Source organism: Miniopterus schreibersii (genome assembly GCF_964146895.1).
Source record: "Miniopterus schreibersii genome assembly, chromosome: 13".
Lineage (NCBI taxonomy): Eukaryota > Metazoa > Chordata > Mammalia > Chiroptera > Miniopteridae > Miniopterus > Miniopterus schreibersii.
The window spans coordinates 42,069,905-42,096,208 of NC_138113.1; the positions used below are offsets into that span (position 1 = coordinate 42,069,905).

At 50.8% G+C, this 26,304-nt stretch overlaps 3 protein-coding genes across 7 annotated transcripts; 1 reads left to right on the forward strand and 2 right to left on the reverse strand.

Annotated features, from left to right (window-relative positions):
- Nucleotides 1-34: 34 nt before the first annotated feature.
- Nucleotides 35-3,320, reverse strand: AUP1 (AUP1 lipid droplet regulating VLDL assembly factor). 4 transcript variants are annotated; one of them, XR_014000148.1, is made up of 12 exons: nt 2,940-3,252; nt 2,722-2,859; nt 2,493-2,643; nt 2,122-2,306; nt 1,795-1,867; nt 1,627-1,700; nt 1,314-1,380; nt 1,110-1,212; nt 858-977; nt 627-742; nt 322-502; nt 35-212 (listed from the first exon to the last, which is right to left on the reverse strand). XR_014000148.1 is itself a non-coding variant. In XM_081156550.1 (12 exons), the coding sequence occupies exons 1-12, from the start codon at nt 2,987-2,989 to the stop codon at nt 176-178; spliced, it is 1,233 nt and encodes a 410-aa protein (XP_081012676.1). In that variant the 5' UTR covers nt 2,990-3,320; the 3' UTR covers nt 35-175. The 4 variants fall into 4 exon arrangements, 2 of the variants coding, with proteins under 2 accessions (XP_081012676.1, XP_081012677.1); XM_081156550.1 differs by having other exon boundaries at nt 322-440; nt 2,940-3,320; XR_014000147.1 differs by lacking the exon at nt 858-977 and having other exon boundaries at nt 2,940-3,253.
- HTRA2 (HtrA serine peptidase 2) lies at nt 3,262-6,641 on the forward strand. Its single transcript, XM_081156549.1, has 8 exons — nt 3,262-3,872; nt 3,973-4,177; nt 4,266-4,460; nt 4,834-4,866; nt 5,100-5,205; nt 5,352-5,421; nt 6,089-6,184; nt 6,287-6,641. Exons 1-8 carry the CDS (start codon nt 3,367-3,369, stop codon nt 6,450-6,452), a joined length of 1,377 nt encoding a protein of 458 aa, XP_081012675.1. The 5' UTR covers nt 3,262-3,366; the 3' UTR covers nt 6,453-6,641.
- LOXL3 (lysyl oxidase like 3) lies at nt 6,592-26,050 on the reverse strand. Of its 2 annotated transcripts, XM_081156545.1 has the most exons (16): nt 25,932-26,045; nt 23,979-24,303; nt 21,983-22,146; nt 21,122-21,336; nt 12,908-12,964; nt 12,217-12,276; nt 9,824-10,040; nt 9,409-9,589; nt 9,116-9,270; nt 8,706-8,873; nt 8,407-8,569; nt 7,970-8,213; nt 7,756-7,871; nt 7,535-7,671; nt 7,333-7,444; nt 6,592-7,150 (listed from the first exon to the last, which is right to left on the reverse strand). In XM_081156545.1, exons 2-16 carry the CDS (start codon nt 24,289-24,291, stop codon nt 7,077-7,079), a joined length of 2,376 nt encoding a protein of 791 aa, XP_081012671.1. In that variant the 5' UTR covers nt 24,292-24,303; nt 25,932-26,045; the 3' UTR covers nt 6,592-7,076. The 2 variants fall into 2 exon arrangements, with proteins under 2 accessions (XP_081012671.1, XP_081012672.1); XM_081156546.1 differs by lacking the exons at nt 12,217-12,276; nt 12,908-12,964 and having other exon boundaries at nt 25,932-26,050.
- Nucleotides 26,051-26,304: the final 254 nt, after the last annotated feature.

The window sequence follows — 26,304 nt, forward strand, 5'->3', positions numbered from 1 at the left end:
GGGGCTTTTCAGACCCAGAGAGGCAACAGAGACCTTGAGTGAAAACCCTGAATTTAATGTGATATTGGGGGGAGCCCCATCTTTCCCTTTCTACCACCCACCCATCCGGCCTGTTGTGAGTTGGGTGAGGGCTGCCCCCAGTCTCCGTCCTGCGGCTCTGGGTGCCATCCTGTGCTCAGTCAGCCTCCTGGGCCTGTCTCTCTGTGAATCTCCTGTGGGACATAGGGAGAAGACATTGTGTGGGCTTTGCCATATTAACACCATAATTAGCTCTCTTCTTCAATCTGCCCCTTCCTACCCGTTATTCTCTAAGCCCCTCACCTTCTTGCATATTCATACAGTGCCTGCTTGCGCTCCTGTAGGCTTTCTTGCCGGGCCCAGGAGGACTTGGCAAATGTGAGGGCTGTGGGCTGAGGGGTCACCGGGCCAGAGCTGGGGAACTGAGGTGATCACAATGTCAGAGGGCTTGCGAAGTCATCATCATTAAACCCGCATCGAATGCCTACTTTGCAAGAGAGGCACTGTGCTAGGGTCTCAGGATCAAAAAAGAGACATCAGGGATAGGGAGTATGTAGACTGCCCCATCCCACCCCAATTCTTGGATCTGACCATTTCCTGGGTCTCACCTTGGGGGCAGAGGTTGTGGGAAGGGACTGGGTCCCCTCAGTGATGTCTTCAGGTATGAAAGCTACAGCTCCCTCAAGTAGATTGGTGATGGTCAAGTCTACGCATCCAGTTCTGGCTGGGGAGAAGGGAAGAGAAGAGAAGGGATCTGTTTCCCTGCTCCCTTTTTCCCTTCACCACCCACTTTTCCTTTCTGTGCCTTTCTTCCTGTGTGAGGCTACCCTTTCCCATACCCAGGTCTCTCTGGATGACGCCCAGTGGCACATGGGGTAAAACCTCCTTGACTCTCTGAGCCAGAGTTGCCAGCTGCACATCAGGAGCAGGGCCAGGGGAGGAAGGGAAAGAAGACTGGGCTGCAAAAAAGAAATCCAAAATATGGTGAGTGGAGAGTGAGGAGGAAGAAGAGGCTGACTAGCACAGGAATAGGGAGGACATCACAGTAGGCTGGAAAAAAACAAAAAGTTTTGTATACAGAGACTACACACCTGACTGGGGACGCAATCTGGGGTGTCTTTGTCGCTTCATGTGCTCTGCTTTGTCTGCTGGAGTGAGTCGTGTCCCTGTCTGGCCCAATTCTTTGGCCACCAGCTAGGGAACATTGGAAGGTTGGGAGTGTCAAGGTCTCAAGCTTTCCTCCCCCTCTGCCTAAGGAAAGACCCCACCTCCACCCTGCCTGTGTACCCTACCACCTGTTGTACGCGGAGGGCAAACTCCTCATTCCCTTCCCCGAGTTGGCGATGAACAGGACGCAGCCACCTGCAAAAAACAATCCAGGGCCATTTTGAGGGCACAAGGGGTAGAGACTGTCACCATTTTCCTACTTTGATACCCCTTTTCATGAGACAGTGATGGTGAGGGTGGGGAGAGAGTAAATAATTTGTATTGACTCTGTGGTGGAACCTTGATATTAAAAGATCTGCAAACGGACAGGGCAGAAGCAACTACTTTCTTGACCTTGAGGTGAGCTTTTCCCAGCCACCAAAAAGTGAAGACAGTTAATACCTTACTTGATACACCGTGAAAGGGACGAAAAGTGACCACAGCAGTTCTGAGACCCAGGAGGCATCTGACACCGTCTGAGAGGAAGGCATGAAGAGAGATCTAAGTCAGGGCCAGGAGTGGGAAACTTTCCCCCACGCCCCAAAGATTCCCTGTCCAACATACACTCACCACAGAGACTAGGGGCCTCTGGACTCGAAGGGTAAGAGGCTGTACCACATCCTGGATAGAAAATGGCCAGGAACTAGAAGGAAGAAAGAGTAGAATGGGACTCCAGCCAGCCCAGTCAGCAGCTCATACCTGACTTAAAACAGGAAACTGTCAAACTGCCCAAGTAGATAAATGGAGAATAAAGGGATTCAGGGAAAAGGACCAAAAGTAGATGTAAAGGGAATGATCTAAGAACGGGGGGTTAGGGCTGAAAAAGGTTGTGAAAACCTAAGGGCTCCCAAGCCTGACTACCTAGGCATTGAGAGACCAATACCTGTGTGCACCCACCTGAAGCGCAGGAGCCCTTCCCGGCCATTGGTGGCCTCTTCCTCAGGGAACAGCAGCAGAGGGGTTGGAGGAAGCCTTGTGGAAGCACAGAATCTCTTGAGTGACTCCACCAACTCCCCTCGCCCATCCATCTCCATGAAGCCCCGAGACCAGCACACAAAACTGGGGGGACTATTGAGTAGAGGCTGGTAACAGGGAAGAGGGAAAGCAAGAAGAAAAGAATGTTAGGAAATGATAAAACTGACATATAGGGCTCAGACACGGGGTCAGTATCTCGCGGTCTCCAAGGGAAAACCGGGCGGGCAGAAGGGAACCCTGAGCTGGGCCCCAGGGACCTGCCCGTCGTGCTCTCGGCTCCGTCCCCCACTCACTGTGCTACAACTGGTGAGCAGGTTGACGATGTTGTGATCGAAAGGTGTCACGTGGTTGGAAATGAGGACCCTGACGCGGTGATCCCGGAGTCCGGAGTCCTCCTGCCGGGCCACCAGCCCCAGCACTGCACACATGGTCCGAACCACGAACCTGGGGACGCAGGCAGTAGTGGCTGCACCGCCTCGGCCGAGCCCAGCCCTGACCCTCCCCGAGCGCCCGGGTCGGAACCTGCGAAGGACGCTGTCCGGCAGCGCGCAGCTGACTAGGAAGACGTGGATCCCAAGAAAGAGGCGCAGGACGAGGAGGCAGAACCCGACGGGCGCGTAGAGCAGCAGCGCGAGGAGCAGGAAGCCGTCACCCGGGAGCCTGGGGGCGAGAGGTGGAATGATCGGGTGCCGAAGGCCGAGTGAATGCGGGAGCCGGCCTCTCCCCGCCGGAGCTCTTACCGGTGCGAGTCAAAGAGTCGCTCCGGCCCCGGCGCCTGGGGAGGCTCCATCGCGGCTATTTTAGGGGTTTCCAGCCGCCGCCGCAGCCGCCATCTTCGCGACCTGCCGCAGGGGCTCCTGGGAAGGCGGAGTCTCGGGGCGTAGGCCCAGGGTGCCAGGACCCGAAATCCTGAGGCGCCCCGGAAGGGCTAGCAGCCCCAGCATGCCTCGCGGGCCCTCAGGCTGCCTCAGATCTCCTGCCCCGCAGAGACCACAATTCCCGGCATTCGCGGGGCGGGGGCGGAGTCGGCCTCCCTGAAGCCCGGTCCCGGCGTGCTCTCCTGGAGGACTTCAGGTACCGGCGTGCCCCGCGCCCCGCGGTCGCCGCTCACCTCCAGGGCGCCGCCTCTCTGTTAGGGCGGGCGAGGAGGCAGCCTAGGCGGAGCTGATGGCTGCGCTGAGGGCGGGGCGGGGTGCAGGCTGGAGCCTTCGGGGATGGCGGGCTTTGGGGGGGGTTCGCTGGGCGAAGGCACCCCTGTTGACCCCTGACCTCCGGGCCCTGTTGACGTCAGGAACTCCCGACCCTCGGGCCCGAGTGACTTATGGGACCCCCAGTCTCCGGGCTGGCTTCTCTGCGGGGGTCCCTGGACCAAGAACATGTCTGACGTCCGGGACTTCCGATTTCCGAGCACGACTGACTGCAGGCACCCCAGATCCTCAGGCCCGGGAGGACTCAGGGACCCCTGGAGCCCGTCCGCGCGCGTGGCTGGCGGTGGCACTGGGCGCAGGGGGAGCAGTGCTGCTGCTGTTGTGCGGCGGGGGTCGGGGTCCCCCGGCCGTCTTTGCCTCTGTCCTTGGCTCGCCGCCCACCTCTCCCCGGAGCCAGTACAACTTTATCGCAGACGTGGTGGAGAAGACTGCACCTGCGGTGGTTTATATCGAGATCCTGGGCCGGTAACGGTGGGGTAGACCGGAGGCACCGAAGTCGCAGGCTAGAGGTCGGGCGAGCAGGAGGAGTCCGACCTTCTCACACCCGTGCTTTCCCCCGTTCCAGGCACCCTTTTTCGGGCCGCGAAGTCCCTATCTCGAATGGCTCAGGATTCGTGGTGGCTTCGGACGGGCTCATCGTTACCAACGCCCATGTGGTGGCTGATCGGCGCCGAGTCCGTGTGAGGCTGCCTAGCGGTGACACGTATGAAGCCATGGTCACAGCTGTGGATCCCGTGGCAGACATCGCCACGCTGAGGATTCAGACCAAGGTGGGGGTCCGGGCAAGCTGGGTCGGTGGGGGCTGTGAATTTGCTGGCATCCCCAGATGACAAGTTCCTTGTACCCATTCTCCTTTAGGAACCTCTCCCCACACTGCCCCTGGGACGCTCAGCTGATGTCAGGCAAGGGGAGTTTGTTGTTGCCATGGGAAGTCCCTTTGCACTGCAGAACACGATCACATCCGGCATCGTCAGCTCTGCTCAGCGTCCAGCCAGAGACCTAGGCCTCCCCCAAACCAATGTGGAATACATTCAGACAGATGCAGCTATTGACGTAAGCACTGATATGGGAGGAATGGCAATCTAGGTTGGGGGAAGGGGGGAGGCTGTGTGGTGCAGGCACCAAGTGTGATAGATGGTGGATAAGCCTATAAAGGGGTGGGCAAAAGTAGGTTTCCTGTTGTGAATACATGAAACATAGTTTATTCTTGTATTATTATTATTTACTTTTTATTGTGTTACTTATTTGTATTACAACTGTAAAGCTACTTTTGCCCATCTCTGTATATCAAAGTTGAGCTACAAAAATGTGGCCCCTCATTTATGGGCTGGGAAAGGAGAGAATTTGGAGAAAATGCCTATATCCTGGTGTGCCCCCCAGGCATAGAGTCCCTGGATCTCTTCCATATTTTCTCCTTGTCCTGCAGTTTGGAAATTCTGGAGGTCCTCTGGTTAATCTGGTGAGTGGGACATCCTTCTTTCCAAGAATTCCTGTCCCAGGTCAGTGTGGGAAGGAGTGGGTTTTTCCCTAAATCAGTGCGGTTTGGTCAAGTTTCTGAACAATCTCGTTAGGTATCTTTCAGAATGCAACAAGATCTCTCCAATTCCCCAACACTCCCTGCTGTTCTTGTCCAGGTACCCCCATCTCCCACTATTTGTTTGGGCTAGGGAATAGTGGGCTCTGTCCCTGCAGGATGGGGAGGTGATCGGAGTGAATACCATGAAGGTCACAGCTGGAATCTCCTTTGCCATCCCTTCTGATCGCCTTCGAGAGTTTCTGCATCGTGGGGAAAAGAAGAGTGAGCCTGGCTTAGGGGGGAGAAGGGGTCCCTTTAAGTGGAGGGAGGGGCATTCATTGGGCCTTGTTGGAGAAGGGTCTGTTGGGATGAGAGAGAGGGGAAGGAAAGATGTAGCTAGGTGGGGCTTATTTGTCTTTTTATCACAGATTCCTGGTTTGGAATCAGTGGGTCCCAGCGCCGCTACATTGGGGTGATGATGTTGACCTTGACTCCCAGGTATGAGCTTTAGGGGTAGTGATGTGTAGGACCACCAGTTTACCCATTGGTGGGCAAATGGCATTTCTGGTGAGCTTTATTCTCAATTCTGTCTTTTCTATGGTGAACTCCCTCACACCTGGTGATATCAGAAGAGCTGTCCTCTCTCATCCTCTTGACTTTCTCACCCCACTCCATTTTGCACAGCTGCCACCAGATTGATTTCATCCTATTACTGCTTTGATTTACAATCTGTTAACTTGGCTTTTAGGGGCCATTTTCCATTTTCCAGACCTGGCTTCCTACATGAATATATTCTATTCCAGCCAACCTGGTTTCCTACTCTAGGTTTTTATTTATGTTGTTCTTGTTTTATATACTTGAATATCAGGTCCATCCTTCTAGGCTCAATTTAAATTCTGCTTCCTCCTTAAAGCTTCTCTTAGGATTCTAGGATGAGATCAGTGCTATTGATTTAACGTTATGTGTTATGTGGAATTAGGTACCTGTTCTATATATGTCCCACTTCCTAACTACTAGAAGGGAGAAAGTAAATTGCCTTTGTATCTGGAGTACCTAGTGCATTCCCTGTCCTTATAGTTGTCAGTGTGTTGAGAGATTTAAGGTGAACCCAGAATGGGGAGAGCACCTTGGTGTGTGGTTAACAGGGTGGTGTGTGTCCTTTCAGTATCCTTGCTGAACTACAGCTTCGAGAACCAAGCTTTCCTGATGTTCAGCATGGTGTGCTCATCCATAAAGTCATCCTGGACTCCCCTGCACACCGGTGAGGAGAGACTGCACTGTGAGGTGGGGATGGGTGAGGTGCATGTGTCCTTGAACCGGGCTATCTACTCCTTCCTTTCTCTCTGTCCATCTTTTGCCATAGGGCTGGTCTGCGGCCAGGTGATGTGATCTTGGCCATTGGGGAGCAGTTGGTACAAAATGCTGAAGATATTTATGAAGCTGTTCGAACCCAATCCCAGCTGGCAGTGCGGATCCGGCGGGGACCGGAAACACTGACCTTATATGTTACCCCTGAAGTCACAGAATGAATGGATCAGCAAGAGTATGAGGCTCCTGCTCTGATTTCTACCTTGCTTTCCTGGCCTAGGCTCTGAGGGCATCTGGACAGAGGATTAAATGAACCCATGGGGGGCAGGTCCCTCCAACCACCAGCACCAATCCCTAGGCTCTGAGGAATCACAAAAACATTTTTTATATAAAATAAAATTATACCTAGCAACATGTTATAGTCAAAAATAGGGGGAGGGACGCTGATCTTTTCCCCCATAAAAAGGCTAGAGGTAAAGCTATATTCCCCCTGAACTGAGGGGTTATACTGGAGCTGACCATCCTGACCTCCTTATTCAAGAAAGCGAGCTGCTGCTGTCTGTTGTTCTGGCCAGTTAATCAGTTGCTGCTCTTTGTGGCAAGCTCAGATCAGTGCTGGGACTGGGGTCCAGGATTCCCCATGCTTGGCCACAGATCCAGACAGCTGGCCTAGGAAGGAGAGTGATAACTTCTCTTTGACAGTTCCACATCCGTAGTGCACATTGGATGAGGGCGGTGGGCCTGCTGACATCAGGGGTTCCTTGGTAAGCTCCTGAGGTAATGGCAGCCTCAGACCCCCTGCTATTAGGGGCCAGTGGTGGTTTGAAGAGGTGGGTATTGGCATCTTAGATGATCTGGTTGCTGGTCTGGCCAGGGTAGCGCTCGAACCTCTTATTGGCCTCTTCGCTGAAGGCATCACCTGCAAGGTGAATGGGTGGTTTGGGCAGGAAAACAGACCTATTGTGGGAAAGGGTGGGTGGAAGTGGTGAGGCTGGGAGATCCAGAGGTGGGTGGGAAGATAGAAACAACTTGGGTAGAAGAGAATGAAGGGCTTTCCCTCCTATCCCCTAGTCTTCCCAGGCTGCTTTCCCCACCAAATACCAATGTGGCAGTTGTGCACCCAGATGCGATGTCCATCATATTTGCAGTTGCATTTCATTGCGTTGTTGGTGAAGTCACTCTCTGCTACTTCAAAATTGGGGTTGATGACCACCTGTGTGTGGGAGAAAGGCAATACAATTCAAAGGTATCTTGAATACACACTCCTCCCACTTACCAGCTGGAAATCTCAGAGCCCAGGCACCTGCAGAATGTAGTTTCCTGGCTTCACATCTGTGATGTCAATCCACTGACAGTCAATGTCATGTCGGTAGAGATCCCAGCAACCCACAGTGATGCCCTGCTCTCCAAAGTTGGCACACTCATACCTCTTGGAGACATCTGAAGAGATTGGCATAGCATATATCAGTGTGAGGCAAGGCTGTGGGGTGGAGATATTGTAGTCCATTCTAGGCCCCAACTCACCCTCCTGACACTCAGTGTCTTCTAAGCAGAAACTAGCTTTGTGGCCTTCAGCCACCTTGGTGCCGTTGGGGGTCAGGATATCGTAGTGAGTGAAGATGTCCATACTGTGGTAATGCCTGTGGGGATGAGACAAGGGAACCCCGTTTCCTTCCCTGCCCCCAGCAGGCTCACCCTACCCCCAGTGGTTTTGCCCTTCTACTTGACCCTCTCTCACCCATGACACTCGTGCCACACCCAGGAGTGGCGCCCAGCCTTGGGCCTGAAGTCAGCTCGTCCCAGGTTATGAATCTGGGAGGAGAATCGGAGTAGACGGCGGTGGCCATAAGGCCAGTTGGCTGAGCGGGCGGAGTGGGACAGGCAGTTCTCTTCAGCAGCACAGTACAGCATGTGTAGGGGCCGGTCCTCAATGTAGGCGGTCTCCTGAACCAGTGCTGAGTGCAGCAGCAGGTCTGATGCAGCTGTACCCAGGAAGGAAGGGGAGTGTTAGAAGTCACTGCTGAAGGGCGGGGACAGATGGGGTGCTTCTCTCACCTCCACAGAGTATGTGAGGCTGGTTTTTCACAGGGATGGAGTACCCCTCCAGATTACAGCTCTCTCTTTCTCTGAAAGGGGTGGCCCAGAACCCCCCTTCCTCGCTGGCTCTCCACTCACTCTCAGAACAGATGACTCCAGCAGTGAACCGGGTTTCTGTCCTCTTGCAGGTGATGTGGGTGCCGTGATGAGCACATTGGTCCAGGGACAGCTCGGTCCCTGTGCATTGCACTCCACTCATCACCACCTCTGTTATATTCCCTGAGTCCCAGTACCAGGTCTCCTGGGGACATATATAGGTGTTTCTGTGAGGCCCCACCATCCAGCCTCCTGGGCCAAAGGACTCATCTCCACAGTCCTCTGCCCCAAACACAGGCTTTGGATGCAGTAGCCTTGGTTCCTCTCTCTTTCCCACTCACCTGCAGGCCATGGTTGGCATAGCCTAGTCCGAGTTGCCTACAGACCACCATGGCCTCCAGTGTCCCCCAGTCGTCCCCACAGATGAGGCCCCAGCGAAGAGATCCAGGTCCTCCTATTTGCACCTCAACTCGCCCTTCATGTCGACTGCGGCCCCCACTGAGTCGGATCTGTAGTAAAAGAATGGAAGAGCCGGGGAAGCTTTAGGGGTGGGGTAGTGGGAGTCTATAGCTGGAATGTGGCTGAAGGGTGATTCAGAGGCACATAAAGGGTGAGCAATGACGGTGTCAGATGGAGCTGCAGGACTGCAGGGGCCTAGGGCAGTGGTTGGGGGCTGTCACGCTTCAGAGCATGACCGGGACTGGATAGGGGAGAGCAAGATACCTGAGCCAAGGTGGAAAATACGACTGACCCTGGTCTCTACCCCGGTGTAGGGCAGGTTGCATCGGACTGCAGCATCCTGGCCATGGGAACAGTCCTCAGCTGTGATGTTCTTGTGGGGGCACTTCCAGAGGGAGGGTTCCTGTCCAGAGCATCGAACTTCACTCAAGTGGATGGCACCCATGCCTAGGGTCAAAGGCCAAAGATCAGGAGGGTGTAATTGGGCCTTCATTGTCCAGGGGTCTCCTTCCCAAGGATTGTACCCCCCCCCCCAGGAATGTGTACCTCTTCCTTTCCCATTCCTCCCACCTTCATCCCTCTCACCCTGCCCCATGCGGGCACCACTCAGAGCCTCTCGAGCAGTCCCGAAGCCCAGCTCCCGACACACCACGCTGGCTGCCTGTAGGTCCCACTTGCGGTCACAGACTGTGCCCCACGTGCCAGCTTTCAGGACTTCCACCCGGCCCTCTCCAGGACGGGCCCCACCCTTTAGACGCACTCGGACCTATAGACAAGAGACAATCCAGTGGCAGTGAATGGTAATGTCAGCACAGAGAGAGCTCAGCAGACCTGGAAGAGAATGGTGGAAAGGATGGGGGGGGGGAGGATGGTCTCAAGGGGCCCACCTGCCAGAAGGTTCCTCTCTGTCCTTAAAGGTCATGGCTATGCTTAGTCATGGGTGGCCAGGCTAGGGGCGTTCACCTGGGATGGGAAAGGTAATAGTCACTGTCTCACACACCTCCTCCTGAAGTTTTGACTGTTGCTTCTTCTGGCCATTGGATGCTGCATAGAGAGGACCTGGCACACAGCTCACCACCACAGGGGCACCCCCAGGACACCTGGTGGTGTCATTGGCACGATAGAACTCCAGGGAGCAGAGGGAGAGGTGGGCCTCCGTACCCACACACGCCACCCCATGCAGACCAAAGGAGTGTTGCTGCCGCTGGGCCAGCAGCCTGTGGGGACAGGAGTGGGGAGCAGTAGGGTAAAAGTGAAACAGCGCTCCTGCCTCTGGTCACAGCCCTCTCCCCATTCCATGCCACCACCATCCCCTAACTTTTCATGACCACTTTATTCCTTTTCTCCTCTGCTACGCTGCCCTCCAAAGAGACAAAGGGAATGGTGAGTTTCCAGGCTGAAAGAGCCTAGGTTACCCAGACAGCAGGGTCTTTGGGGACCTTCTGCAGCAGAAGAACCCTATGGGAAGGCGGCTAGTCTTAACTTGCCTGACAAACCTCGTTCCAAATGGTTTCAGGCTGCTGAGCCTAACGGAGGCTGAGGCTGAGGCTGCTGTGCAGAGAATGGGAAGCTTGGACTGCCCAGTGGGGAGAGCTGGGCAGGAGGGGCAGCCGACATGGACAGGAAGCCTGAATAGCCGGAGTGAGCAGATCCTTTTACTGTGCTGAGACTGGAATAACTGAATGAGTCAAGATGCAAATGAGTGAGTGAGTCTTGGGTCTAAATGGCTCTGTAGAAGCAGAGGCTCTGCAGGCCAGAATATGACAGGCAGTTATGGGAAGAACAGATCAGATGGTGGACACACGGAAGACTGGGGCTGGCATATGTAGGGATGATAATGTATAAATGCAAGACAGAGAAAAGTTAGAGGAACCACATGGCCAGAGAAGGACAGTGAACATGAACAACAATGGTAAAGACATCTCCAGACCTGAGCCGAACTGTGAGTCTTTAACGAGGCAGTCTGTGCTTCTGCAATTTAAACCTAACAGGAAGAATGTTCTGTAGCCACCTGAACAGGAAAATGGGACCAAACTAGAGGTGTTAAAATTTGGAATCACTGTGGAGAGATGCTTGAGAGAATGAGAGGACTTGTTTATTGACACCAATGGAATGAGAGATTGCAGTGAGGCATGTGATGAGAGAAGTACATTTTTCCCAGGACAGCTGGTTTGAGCCCAGAGGGAAGGGAACCAGCTGAAGCCTGGTATTAGTGGAGTGGGCCTGTGAGGCTGATTTGACTGAATTATTGCAGTAATGTGCCTTATCACTTGATGTCAGAGGAAGGATGGAACATGATGACTTGAAGACACTGGCTAGGAAGACACAGAGGAGGAGATGTTTATAAATGCAGCAGATGAAGCCTGGAGACTCAACAGAATACCTTTGGAGGCTCAGGATAAGTGGATTCTGAAGCTCAAAGAGATCAGGTACTCTCCCAAAGTCCTGTTTGGCTGAAAATAAAAGTCAAAGAGGCCATCACAGGAAAAAGACATCTCTCTTCTGAATTCCCTCCTCCCCTTTCCCCACAACTAACAAAGTAAAAATATGGCAGTGTGCACTTTAATGTGGGGGTCAGGGAAGGCCAGAGTATGGCCATGCTGGGCAAAGATGACCCTCAGCTAAAAGGCACTACATGAACACCCCAAATTCCCAGCACCTTTGAAGCCGCTAGAGGGTGGGGCTGGAGAATGAGGGGTGCCAGGAGACGGGTGGGTGATCTCAGAGTGCACCGAAAAGAGGAGGGCACACGAGAAAGGGACAAATTCTCTAACTCAGCCACTGCTGAAGAAATTATCAGGGAGACTTTGCATGTGCAAACGGCCTTTGGAAGCTTAGTGAGATGTAATCATGGGTTGGAAATTTTCCCCTCCCTTGTGTTCTCTTAGAAGAAACCCGGAGGAAAATTATGGAACTGGGAGCCTAATTGTGTCAGTGGGGTCAGAGAGGATCCCATCCTTGGTAAAGTTTCCAAAGGGGACACAGTCTTACCTCCAGGCCAATAGCATTTATTTTTAAAAATTAATCAAGTAAAGGTAGGATGGGAACACTGATCCCTCAGACAACTTCTTAGGGGAGAGGCAAGCGTGGCATGAGTTTCTACTAGAATTCGCTGGGGGAATAAATGAGCATGTGGAACAGGGCAGTCAGTCGATGAACTCCTATGGAGATTTCCAAAAATCCCGTGACAAACACAATTCCCCAGAGACCAACATAAGGCTAAGCCTTACTTTACGTGTCAATGAATCATCTGGAAGGGGGTAGTAATAGCTACTGCTGCTCCTCTCCCTCTTGGTGGAGGGCTCTCTTGGACCCCTCCCTGACCACAGCCCAATCCTGGGACCCATCGCTAGGTGCTCTCTCTCCTGTCCATCCAGCCTGAGTTTTATTTACCTCTTGATTGGCCCCCTGCCCACTCGGGGTTTGGGTTTGACTTTACGCTTGGTGATTGGTCTGAAAAAAGGAGAAACGAGTTAGTGGAAGTAGTGGTTAGGAGCGTGGCCCAGGAAAGGCAGATGGTGATTTTCCTGTCTCTTGTTAGGGCCCCTTATGCAGAGTATGGGAAGGGGTAAAGGGAAGGCGGCCGATATGCCACTTCACTGACCGCGTGAGCCACTCAGCTGTAATTTAGGGTCTCGTGCTGCTCTCTAGATTCAGCAACAGTGACGAGAAGTCTAATATGTCAGTCCAGGTGGGTGAGGGGAGGAGATGAGAGGAAAGTTAAGGCAGGAGAGAGAGTGGGAATGTGGGTGAATTAAGGGAGGTGGAGGCTGGGGGAAGGGGAGGAAGCATGCAGGTGGCTCAGGCTGGAGTCCAAGCTATTTGGGAGAAATTTAAGGATGAGGAAGCCTTTCCTCAGTCATTCCAACATTATTCCTCTAGTGCTTCCTAAGACCAAAGCTTGCCCATTCCCATGCCTGCCTCCCCCCTCCCCTCGCACCCCCCCCGGAATGGCCATTTTCCAGTCATATCCTTAATTCCTCAGTTTGGGTTTGGGGATGGACATGGATAGGCTGCCTTCCATCCATCCACCTCCTGGGGCCACAGAAGCGTGCAGGAGGTCCCGGGGCTCTTGCCCCATTACCTTCCAAGGGGCTTGGGGCGTCGGGCCGAGGCTTTGGCCGCTCGCTTCCTCAACTTTCTGTGAGGATGAGACAATAGCAGAGTCAGGATCAGGCTAGAGCCAAGTGGGAAAGGCTGGTGCAGCTGGAACTGGGGCAAGGTTTCTTTTCCAAGAATCAAAGGTTTCCTGGTGGCAGGATGTTACGGCATCAGATTCTCCCAAGGCTCTACCCTTCGCAGCTGCTTGGCCTCATAAGCACGTGACCAGGTGGGTGAGCAGCAGCAAAGGATCTGATGGAGCCCTCATACCAGGCCCCACAGAAATTAGGCTACGGCAGATGGGGGATAAGAGCTCTTGGGCTAACACTAAGGCTCATCTAAACTTGAGGGGAGGGCTAAGGGAAAGGGTGTAAGTAGAAGGGTGTTAGGATTGTCAGCCTTGCCAGGCTGATCAGGTGAGGGAAGAGAAGTGGCCTGGTCACATCTAGGGAGGCAGACTGTCTTTTTATTCTTGGATGCTCTCTGGCTCTGGCATTTCCAGGCCTGAGGCTAGTGAACAAGGACCAAAGACCTAGGTAGGGATATCTAAGGACGTCAACTTGGTTTGACTAAGGAATATGAGACCAGGCTGGTTAGGGTGACAGCACCCATGTTAAAGCCCACATGCTTTGTCATTCACAAACTGAGCTCGTCTCCCAAACTTACTTACAGGAAAATGAGTTCTAAAACTTTATTTCTTTTTAATTGGCCTAAATAGTTTATTCTTCAAGAGGTTGCCTTAAGTCTAATGTCTGGAAACCAGGTCTGTTTTTCCTCTCGCTCTCCCTCTGATTTCAAAGACTTCAATTTTGCCCCCTCCTTGTCCCGTCCAACTGTGTAGGAACAAATGTAGGTCCTGTTTGTCTGTTCTTATAAATTTATGAAATTCCCTGTTATTATCTTAGTTATCATTTCTTTCAACATGCCCTGCTCTGCTGTTTCTCTTGAGGAGTCATACTCAAGAGAACTGTATAGTATACAGTGCAGAGGTACTAAGATTATATATAGAGAGTCTAAACAAGGCTGAAGCTGTTGGGGATTTCCTGCGCTGGCTTCTCCTTGAGGATGAACTTAGTTGGCGTTTTTGCCAAAACATCCAATATGTCCAACATTGCTCGCTAAGAGTCTACAGTAGCTCTCAGGCCCCTTTTCTGAGACATTACTAAGAGTTTAGAACCTTTCCTCATATAAGTATAGTGTGAAAAATTTTCTCCAAATGTCTTTTTCTCAAACATGTCTAAAATAAAATATACTTGGAACTTCCTTTCACCAGTAATCAAGAGAGATCATCTTGAGCTCCAGAATAGTACTCAGAAAGATGCAGTATTAACTAGAAATTTAGAAGTACAGTAGTCTCCCTTTATCCATGGGGGATACATTCCAAGATTCCCAATGAATGCCTAAAACTGTGGATAGTACCATACCCTATATATACTATTTTGTCCTACACATACATACCTACAATAAAGTTTAATTATAAATTAGGTACAGTAAGAGATTAACAATAATAACTAATAATAAAGTAGAACAGTTACAACAATATACTTCAATAAAAGTTATGTGAATGGCTTTGGGGACATTATTAAGTAAAAAAAGGGTGACAAACACAAGCACTGTGATACTGTAACAATTGATAACCTAGATGGCTATTAAGTGACTAACAGGCAGGGAGTGAACACAGTGTGGATACACTGGATGAAGGGATGATTCATGTACCTGGTGGCACAGAGTGGATGGCAGGAGATTCCATCCCTACTCAGAATGGCTCACTATTTTATTTTATTTATATGTTTTCATTGATTTTAGAGAGAGCAAGGGGGAGGGAGAGAGATAGAAACATCAATGGTGAGAGTCATTGATCAGCTGCCTCCTGCACGCCCCCTACTGGGGATCTAGCCTGCAACCTGGGTATGTGCCCTGACTGAGAATCGAATTGTGACCTCCTGGTTCCTAGGTCAACGCTCAAGCACTAAGCCACACCAGGCAGGCACCATCATCTAAAACTTATGAACTGTTGTTTCTGGAATTTTTATTTAATATTTTTGAGCCATGGTTGACCGCAGGTAACTGAAACTGTGGAAAGCAAAACCATGAGTAAGGGGGGACTATTGTACCTCTTCTACAAGTTATTTAAGGACATTATAAGGTTTTTATAGTATATGTTACATGGCATACATATATTGTAAGGCATACGATAGGTTATATTAATGAACTGGTACTTACTTAGGGCCAGTACTGGTGTTTGTCTTGATTTACGTTTCTTCATTAACAAATGTACTTGTTCTCTCATATCATTTGTTTCTTCAACCATCAAACAAAAATCTACCTACATCACCTCCTCTTCTCATTCCAACTATCTCTCTTCTCTAGGCCACTCCCCCAAATGTTTTCAAATTCCATGCCTTACGATTCTTTCTCCCCTTGTCAATTAGGTTGCACCCAACCTCTCCTTCTCAACTGAATCTTTATACATGATCAAGCCTCTCCTACACACACACACACCCTCCACCCTACATCTCTTCCTCTTCACAGAAAAATGTATCAAGAGTGGTCAACAGTCACCATCTGTTATATACTCTCTTCCCACCCATTCCTTGACCCACTCCTCTCTGATTTTCACTTCCCACCACTCTGCAATAATAAATCCAGTAGACACTGTTCAGTCTTCATCTCAGTGAGCTCTTGGCAGCCTACAACTCTCCTTCTCCCTCCGTGGCTGTCATAACACTATTAGCCTGGTTTGACTCCTGATTGCAGTTGCTCTTTCTTGGTCTTTGCAGGCTCCTCCTCTATCTACTGACTTAAATTTTTGGAGCTCTGTCTAAAGCAGTGATTTTCAACCTTTTTCATCTCATGGCACACATAAATTAATTACTAAAATTCTATGGCACACCAGAACATATATTTTTTGCCAATCTGACAAAAAAACAGGTATAATTTTGATTCATTCACACCAGACAGCTATTGTTGTATTGGCTGTTGTCAGTTCTTTATGTGACAATCTAAGGGAAAGGAGGTCAATGCCCCTGACTAGATAGCCAGGTATTGCATGTTTTATAAATTCTTGTGGCACACCAGTTGAAATTGCTGGGCTAAGGCACTCTTTCCTTCTCACTTCATACCCTCTCTTTTTATGTTCTCATTCAAACCTAACCTTGTATATTCCATTGCCTTCTTGATGGATCTACTTAAATAGCTTGAAGTTATCTAAAATGTAGTGTAGGTCCAAAAATAAACTCATAATTCTTTCAGCAAAATCCACTCCAGAAACCTTGGAGTTAGCCTTGACACTTCTCTCTTCTTTGGTTCCCAAAGTCAATCCATAACCAAGTCCTGTCAATGTTGCTTCCTAAATATCTCTCCAATCCATCTACTCTTTCTCTTTTGCAAACATTTTCAGAGATACAGTCAAGGTGACCAGTTGGAGCCATAAACCTGATCATGTCCTCTCACAGCTCTCCTTGTTAAGAAACATCAATGGTTTCCTATTATTTTTACTACAAAGACCCAAATCCTTAACATAGCCCGTAAGGTTCCCTATGATCTGGTGCCTAATTACCTCTCTCCACCTGTGTATTCTCAGCACCTTGCACAGTGCTTTGTGGTTACGCTCATAGAACATCAATTTCTTTGCCTGCAAAAGGGTGGTAAAGTAAATGGTTCAGTCCTCTGTACATTCTTTTCCGCTTCTAAAGTTCTACAACTTTCATACTTTCTAACCAAACCCACTTTTAAAATGATAAATACAGCCCTGGCTGGTTTTGCTCAGTGGTTAGAGGATCGGCCTGTGGACTGAAGGGTCCTGGGTTTGATTCCGGCCAAGGGCATGTACCTCGGTTGCAGGCTGGATCCCCAGCCCTGGTTGGGGCATGTGCGGGAGGCAACCAATCGATGTGTCTCTCTCACATCGATGTTTCTTTCTCTCTCTCCCTCTCTCCCCCTTCCATTCTCTCTGAAAAGCAATGGGAAAATGAAAAAAAAATATCCTCAGGTGAAGATTTAAAAAAAAAAAAAAAGATAAATACATCATGCTCTGGTTTTCTCATTCCTCAAATCTCACCGACTTCTACTAAAAGCTGGCAGATGCATCTTTCTCTAAGAAAGGTAGAGTTGTTTATAAGTATCTTGCCTATCCTTTGTAATTGTATTACCCATGAGAATGTCTCCCCTGTCTGGCTTGACCTGTGAAAGAAGATCTGTATCATGTCTCCCCCATAGAATCTCCCAGGACCCTTGTAATCTCTTTCTCTACTAAGAATTACCTCTGTACTTAGCACATCTCCTTCTCCTGCCTTCATCCTAGACTCAGTAAGAGATTCCAATATGTGCACAAATATTCCTGATCTCTGAAAATTACTTCAGGCTGTGCAGACCTAGGGATTATTCCTGGATCTCAAATTTCCTAAGGATGGGCCACTTTTAAAGCTATTATATATTAATTTGAGGCCTAGAGATGCCTGATGGCACCATCCTTCTCTTGAGCAGCTTCAGAATCATTTTAGGCATCTCTGCTCTTATTTTCTATATTCTATCAGTCATTCTACATCTATTCATCCCCCTCCCGCTTTCATTTTTATAACAAACTCCTAACTTGTCTTACTTGTACCTAGAACCTCCTTGTCCAGGTCACTTCTCTTTCAATTCATCAGGCAGATTTTAAGAACTGCTGGCCTTATATTTATTGAGCTTTTGATTTTTTATGAAGACTTGTATATACTCCAAAAAATCCCCCACAAAAAACAAAAAACAACACCCCACTGGCCTTATTTTTATCACTGTCTCATACAAATACTTTATTTTTAATTTTCCCATAAGATGAATGCCAAACTCCCATCTGGCATAAAAAGTGTTCTATTTTTCTGGCCTTGTATTATTTATTCAGCTCTTTCTTCTACTATTTCTTAGTATAAACTTTCTACTCCACTCAACTGTCTTTCCAAATGTATCCTGTCCATTATTATGTCTACTGGGGTCAACAACAACTTTCACATTGCTTAATCCAGTGCTTGCTTCTCAGTCCTTATGTTTTTAGACCCATCAGCAGCACTGGCTCAGGTGACCACTCTCCCTTCCTTGAAGCACTTTACTTGGCGTCCAGGCCACCATACTCATCTGGTTTTCTTTCTGCCCAGCTCACTGTTTGCATTTCACCTTATTTCCTGACCTCAAAATGTTTAAACTTCTCAAGACTGAGTCCTTGGATCTCTCCCTCTCTCTCTGTCTCTCTCTCTCTTTACACTCCCTCGGTGATGTCCAGTTTCAGGATTTTAAATACTTTCTTTCAACTGAACTCAAGCGTCATATACCCAATTGCCTACTCAACCTCACCATTTTAATGTCTTAAAGAACCTCAAATTTAACAGATCCAAAAAAAAGTTATATACAACCCATCCCCAGCATCCCCACACAAACACATGCTCCGCCTACTCTCTTCCTTACCGAATGAGGCCAACTCCATACTTAGCTGAAGCCAGACACCTCTTCCTCTCATAGCCCATTGACTCCATCAGCAAGTCCTACTGGCTCGACCTTCAGCTATTCACAGAATGTGATAATTTTTTTGCCACATTCAGTTTCTTTACTTGACTTAGAGGAGACAATACTTCCTAACTAGTCTCTGTGCCTTGTTGACTCTACTGTATCCTTCACAGCCTAATCTTCATAAAACCTTAAAAAATGGAAGTCGTATGTTATACTTCTGCTCAAAACCTTCTCTCACATGGAGTAAAGCAAAAGTCTCCTAAGTGGCTCCCCACTCTTTCACCACCTTCTGCTACATCGCATCTATCTTTTTCTTCCTCGCTGTTCACTCAGCTCCAGCGCTGGTGGCCTCTTGGAGCATGAGGAGAATGCCCCCCTTCACCGCCCCAGTACACACTCCCCGGATTTCTCCATTACTGATCCTGTTCCTGAAAATGCTGACTGGGTTTCTGCATAGCTTGTGCCCTCACCTCCTTTAAATGTTTTCTCAAATGATGGAGGCTTTTGCTGACCACTCTATTTTTTTGACCACTCTATTTAAAACTGCAACCCCTAATCCTTTCCCTGCTTTATTTTTAATATTACACCTTCTGCTATTCTTACATTTTGTAATTTTACTTCTTTTCTGATTCTTCCCTAGCCCATGAGATTAGGGATTTTTGTTCGTTTTGTTCACTGTTGAATCCCTAGGGTCTACAACAGTCCCTGACCCACAGCAGGCACTTGATAAATAAATACTGAATGAGCCAATCTCCACCCCTTTGTTCACGCTATTGTCTTCACTTGAACTGCCTGCTATTTAAATCATACTCATCTTCAGCACCAGGTGTTTGGATTAGGAAAGATAAAGAACACACACAGAGAAAGCAATATAGCCCCAAGATAGATAATAATAGTAGAGGAGTTCAGCCTGTAAATGTTTTAGAGCAGTGTGACTATAGAGCAGGTAAAGTGTGTTTCTTGGGAGTGAAATAACTTTTAGATGTGTCTCAGAGCCAGGACCAGGAAAATCTGAGCAAGAACGGAAAAGACTGGATAATGTATAACTTTCAAAAATCAGAAAAAAGATTCCTCAAGCTACAGATAAGTAATATTTGAGAGTAAGTTATGAAATAGAAAGTTTGTGAACATTGAGGAAAAATCATGGTGATACTTAGAGACCTAAAAGGTTTCCAGTAAGAATTGCTCATTCAAACCACCATGATTTTCTTTTTTGAATGATTACTAAATCAGAAGGCTGGAGAATGGCTGTGAACATAGTGTATCTGGATTTTAGCAAAGACTAACAAAATCTCCTGTGATTTCATTATAGATGAGATGGGGAAATGTTACATCATTGTAGTGTTCAGTTTGTTCCCAACTGGTTGAAAAAGCATTTCACAACTAATGATTAAAGGCTTGATGTAAACCTGGAGGAAAGTTTCCTAAGAGTCAGGCTTTGGTTTTAAACATTTCAACAAGTTTCACAGTCACTCTGATGAAGCCAGAAGGCATAGCTGCAGGTTTGTCTACCAGAGGAAGCTGGGAGGGATGACCCAGGGAAAATAATGTCAAGATTCAAGATAATCTCATGAGATCCTCATGGCTTTTAAAATGATGTAGCAAACTAATAGGGTAAACTCAACCTAGATTTAGGTTCAAGCAGGCTGCTCTATCAGTATCACGGATAAGGGAAGACCTGAGCTGCTTTCGGGTGATTAGGAGTCAGGATGAGCAGTGGGATGCTGCCCCAACAGAAGGCGATGCAAAGCCTAGGCGCTCGTTAATCAAGGTGGAGCGTTTCCACTGTTCCTCCTCTGATCAGACCGTGTCAGACCACGCGGGAGGCAGTGTGCCCAGTGGAAGGTCACCTACAGCTGCCAAGAGGTCTTTCTGCAAAACTGGTCTAAGAAAATAAGCATTTTTAGCCTGCAAAAGGGGGTTCTAGAGAAACTAAAGATTTCCAAATGTCTCAAAATGACCACATTTGATGCTCCCGGGAAGCTAGACGCTGTGAGCGCGGCGCCAGGCGCCAGTGGGATGGGCTGTCTGGGAGCGGGCGCGTGCACCGGGGCTCGCGGGCAGGTGCAGGGGACCCGGCGCTTCCGTCCAAGCGTATTCTAGAAACAGCCCTAGAGTCCTGAGGCCTCCCGCGCTCACAGACGCGCCCCGCGGGTGGCCTGCCCCCCCTCCGGCCCCCAGGGGTTGGCTCTAGGGCGGGGACACGCCGCCCCGCGGGCGACGCCGGCCGCCGCGGTCCTGAGCCCGGGCGCCCAGCCCGGCGCAGCACACTCCGGGCGCCGCCGGCAGGACGCGCGCTCACCCTCCCTGAACCCGGCCCGGGAGCCCGGCCGCGCCGGCGCGCTGACTCGAACCGCCTGCCAGCCCGCCGCTGGGGGCGTGGCCTCGAGGCCCAGCGCCCGGGCCGCGGACTGTGCCCGCCCGCCGCCCGGGTCACGGCGCCCACCCGCCGCCGCTGCCGCCCGCCCCGCCCAGGCCTCGGGCGCAGGGGAGCAGGAGCCTCACGGTCCCCTTGCAGATCCGCCGTGGGAAGCCCTCCATGGCCCCACAGTATTTCTCACCGCTCCAGCCTCGCAACGGCCTCCCCTTCCCCCACTATCCCAGAGCCCCGGGGTGCCCCCCCCATGCCTGGACCCTCTCAGAGGTCTCTCAACCCCATTCTTTAAGGAGCACCCCTCCAGCCAAGCCTGCTCCACCAGCGCCCACATCCCTTCACCTGTAGAAAGCCGTGTTGACCCTCTTTTCGCTGGGGAAGCCCAGCATCCCGCAGACCACGTGGCTGTTGTGGGCGCTCCAGCCTTTGTCACATACTTTTGACCAGCCGTCGGGAAGTCTGATTTCGACCAGGCCCTCAGTCACGGGCAGGGGTCGCCTGCCCCGTCCAACTGCTGGTCGAAGTCGCACCTCCTCCACTTGCAGGTGATGCTCTACCTGAGGATGGGACCACAAGCAGAGGAAGGAATCCCAGTAGCACCTTTCACATGCCCTGCCACCCTAAGGAACCCCGATTGAGCGTGCTTCCTGCAAACCCAATGGGGAGCAAGGGCTCAGACAGGGCTGAGAGAGATGCCATGCCTCCCTCAGTGGTGTATTGATGGGCATGTGGGAGTGTTGGCTCTCCGGCAACCACAATAGTGGAAGGACATGCTGAGATGTGCCCCTGAGAAATGATCAAGGGTGCTGAGGAAGCTGAGGAAAGAGCACCTAACTTTCCTGAGCAGGAGGGAGCACTTCACAGAGGAGGTGGCACTGAAGAAGTTGGGAAAGTAAAAAGGGAGTTGTTCCAGGAGAGCACAGGGTTCTCTGGGGACCAGGGATGAAGCTGGAGAGGTTCCTGCCAGGTTTGTTAATGCTGAAACAAATCTGGACTTTATAGCATCTAGGAGCTCTACCATTTGCCCCCACCCACCCCAGCCCCCAGCTTCCTACCAACCCAAGTTATCCCATGGGGCATATGGAATCCCCTACCTTCTACTATCTTCTCTAATCACATAAAACACCCCACAGCCCTTTCTGTCTGATCACCCTGGCTGGGATGTATGTGTGTGTGTGTGTGTGTGTGTGTGTGTTTGCAGACCTCGATGACATTGGAGTCGGAGAAGCCAGGAAGGCGCTGGTCTTTGCAGATGACCCCAGCGTCTTCATCGTGGGTGCAGTCACTGTTCCCCCAGCCCCTGGAGGCACATTCAGTTACACTCTGCTCAGTCCCACTACAGCTCAGGTTGTCCAGCCAGATTCGACCTGTGGAGGGAGAGATGAGGGGACAGAGAAGCTTGGGGAGGTAGGGTTGGGGGAGTGATGGGGGAATTGAAGAGATTGAACTTGGAGGCCTCACACTTGGCCATGATGATCCCATTTTTCTTGTAAGATAATGGGTGCGGAAGGGACAGGGTACCCTGGAGGGAATAAAAAAATGAAGCACAGGATTGATGGAGGATCATTGGTGGCCTTGGGATATTCAGGAATTTGATATGGTGAATAAAAAACCAAGAATTGTCTGGCTGGTGTTGCTCAGTGGTTGAGCTTCTACCCATGGCCATGGTTTGATTCCTGGTCAGGGCACATGCCAAGGTATCAGACTCCATCCCCAGGAGGGGGTGTGCAGGGGGCAGCCTATTGATGATTCTCTCTCATCACTGATGATTCTCTCTCCCCTAAAATAAAAAAAAAAGCATATTAAAAAACAAAAACAAAGCCAAAACCAAGAGTCAACATTGAAGTTCTGCTCAGTGCTCACCCGTTCAATGATAGCTACAATTAACCAAGTACCTATTGTATTAGGTACTCTGCCATGGTCTGTGCATATGTGGTTATTCTTAGAACAGAGCTGCCAGAAGATATTATCACCACTTTATGTAAAAAACAGGGGTTTAGAGAAGTTAAGTAACTTGCTTAAGGCCACACAGCCAATGGGGCTAAGGGGTTTGAGCCACTTGTGAGACTTGGAAATCTAAGACCTTTCACCTCAGCCTCAGTCTCTCATGTGCACACCCTGTCTGTGCTTCCACATGGCCCCTTGTTCTTCTATCTGCCTGGACCTTACTGAAATGAGTGTCGCTGCCTTCCTCTCATAATTGGGTGGATCCTCAGAGGTCATCTGTCTCAGCTATTGTGCAGGGACCCTTGATGCATATCCTGACAGGACTTCCCCAGCTTCTGCTGGGATACCTACCTCCTGCTCCACCAGGCTTCTGGAGCCATTACAAAGTCCTTGTGACTCTGTATGACTTTCCCCTACCAGGTGATTCAGCCCTTTGATGCCATCCAAAAAAATTCTTCAGCCACATGACTGTCCTCATACTTGAAGTCAACCGTCATGTAACTGCTATCCAATTTTTTTTATTCATATCAAAAATCCCTGGTTTCCTCAGCTACTACTCCTTGAAACTTGGCTTCAAATCTTTCACATCTGGGCAGCTCTTCTCTGAAACTATTTCCATTTTCTACCATCTCTCTTAAAATGTGGCATCTATAAGTGACACTTTATTCCAGAAGTGGTCTAGCCAGTGGGAACTGGAGTATCAGCTGCAGATGGCACCAGCTTCTATCAACCCCTTTGTGGGCTCATAAGTGCAAGCACCCCCAGGTCTCAGTTGGAATTGCTGCTAAGCTCCTACTATCCACATTCATATTTGCCCTAGTCAGTTCCAGCTTGTTGGTTTCAGTTCTAGTCTATAATGTGACTTTGTGAGCTGCAGCATCTGTGATCCTGTCGGGCTTTGGGACATCCAGACATCATGTACCTGCCCTCAGCTTCCCACGAAAGCAACTGTACTTTAACCATACAGCATGGCTTTGGAGAATCATACTCTGTTCAGTAGAAAGGAACTTAGATATCATCTAGTCTTCTTGCACATGGGACATCAGAGGCCCAGAGAAGGCCTTGACCATCCTAAGATCACACAGCTCTGAGAAGTGACTGTTGGCTGGTTTGTCACCCATGGGTTTACTTGACACTGGCTATTTATTCTTAGTGTCCTGTGTTCCTGTGGTTGTGCCATCCTGATGTTCTCTCTCCCTGTACTTAAGCCACACTTAGGCAATGCCTAGGCTATACCTGAAGCAGTGCTCACCTGTTCCAGGGCCATATTTGGCACTGTGGGTCCAGCCTGTGGCCTCTGTGAAGCCCAGCTCCCGGCAGAGGACATGGGCTGCCTGTAGCGTGAAGTCATCATCGCAGATGGTGCCCCATTCACCAGCTCGCTGTATCTCCACCCGGCCCTCGAAGGGCTTCCTGGGGAAGCCAGCCAGCCGGAACCGCAGGCCCTGGCTCCCAGCCCTCTTCTCGGGGGCCGTGGATGGGGATGGAGATCCCAGGCATGAGCAGCACAGCAGGCCCAGCAGCAGACCCCATGGGCTCCACCACCAGACACTGACAGGCCGCATGGCAGAGAAGGCCTGTGTGCCCCAGAGAAACAGTGTGTGAGAGAAACTGAGACTGAGCCAGGCCCAGGTCAGACAGAAAGAGACAGAGAAAGAGACGGGGGGGGGGGGGGGGAAGAGGGAAGAGACACTTAGTAAGACCAGAGACAGAGAGACGGGGTGGGGGTGAAAGACAGTGACTAAGACAGTGCGAGAGAAACACACACTCAATAGGGGCTGAAACACAGAGTCAAGGAGGTATGCAGACTGAGAGACTCAGATTGGGGAGAGGAGAGGGGAGAGGGAGAGAGAAACAGAAGGAGAAGGGGGGGGCATGCAGAGAGACTCTCCCTCCCTTCTGTAAAGAGTAAAACTCTCACTATTAGTTGTTAATGTGTCAAAATGACCTCCCCTAGTTCTATAGTTAATCACCTTCATTAACCCCACTCACAATATAAGAGACCCAGAAATCCAAAGACAATGATTAGAGACCAAGAGTCAGAGAATGGTCGAGATAAAGAGAGACCGAGCAAGAGACACAAAGAGGAAGATCCAGGCAGACAGGATGTGAGAGGAAGGGAAATTGTGGGAATGAAAGGGGGCCAAACAGAGAGACAGGAGGGGGAGGGAGGGAGGGAGAGAGAGAGGAAGGAGAGGAAGGGAGGGAGGGGGAGAGAGGGAGGGAAAGGGAGGGAGGGAGAGAGGGAGGGAGAGGGAGGGGCAGGGAGGGAGGGAGAGAGGGAGAGAGAAGGAGGGAGGGAGGAAGAGAGAATATTGAAGATGGACAGAAGGTGATCGGGAGACAGGCACACAGAATTGGGGAGTGGCTGAGAGAGGCAGGCAACAGGTGAGGAAGAGAGGGACTGACAGGAGCCAAGAAGCAGAGAGCAGAGGCGGGAGGGACACAGATGACCCCATTAAGCCAGTTGGACTGAAGATAGACAGCTACCGATTGTAGAGACAAGCAGGCAAGGGGTCTTAGGAGACCCTCAGATCTAGGATCCCATGAATGAAGGCCAAGCCCAGAGTCCTATCTGGGCAGCTTCTGAGGCAGAGAGGGCAGAGACTAGGGTGCATGGAGAGCCCACTGCACTCCTACCCCGTACACAGGCTCTCACAAGCCCTGCAGGGTGAAGGGGCCCAGGAGGGCCAGGCCTCAAGCTGGGTGGGGGGGATGGGGTGGGGTAGTCCAAGCCTCCTGCCAACATCACCACCGCTGTCACCGAGCAACCAGAGGCTGGGGCACCATTCATCTTCTCAGCCAAAGCCTTCCCTCTGTCTGGGGCTGAGAACAGCTCCTCTACAGCGCGGGGGTGGAGGGGGTGGAGTGGGGGTGCCCAAAATGCTTCCCCAGACTCAGACAAACAACCCAACAGGACAGTTTTGTTCTGGGCACATTTTGGCTTGGGGGCCGCCCAGGGGTAGGGCCTCACAGATTAGCCCCCCGGCCTTAGGACCCTCTCAACTACCCTATTTGGAAAATCCTGCCCTCCCCCAATATCTGCTTCCTCCAATCTCGTCTCACTCTTCTTTGACAATAATAAAACCTTCAACTGGTTGGCTTCCCCTCGACTCCATCCCACATCACGCCTTTGCCCTGGACCCTCCACCATCCTCTCCATCCGCAACTCCCCTTCCTCCTGCCTCCGGCGTGACCCCCCTACCTTTGGCTGAGCGGGGGCCTTAGACGCTGGGAGAAGAGTCCTGGTCCTGGAGATCAGTCCTAGGACTTCCCCAAAAAAGTGCTCGGCCAGGGGAGACTGGACCCCCGCCCTCGCTCCCCGCCTCTTTCCTTTTGTCCCTCCCACGTCCCCTTGAGCCCTCCCACATTCCGCCTGCTCGGTGAATTCCTCCCAGGCGGGGTCCCTCCCCCGTGGGGCGAGCTGGCCGCTGTTGCTCCACCCCCGCCCCGCCCCTCCCGGCCGGCTCAATGAAGCTTTCTTTTCCCTGGGGCTCGAGGCCGGGCAGCTGCGGTCAGGGAGCTGGACACGCAAGAGGCCACGGGGCTGCGGACCGGACCGGGCGGCGGCCCCTGTG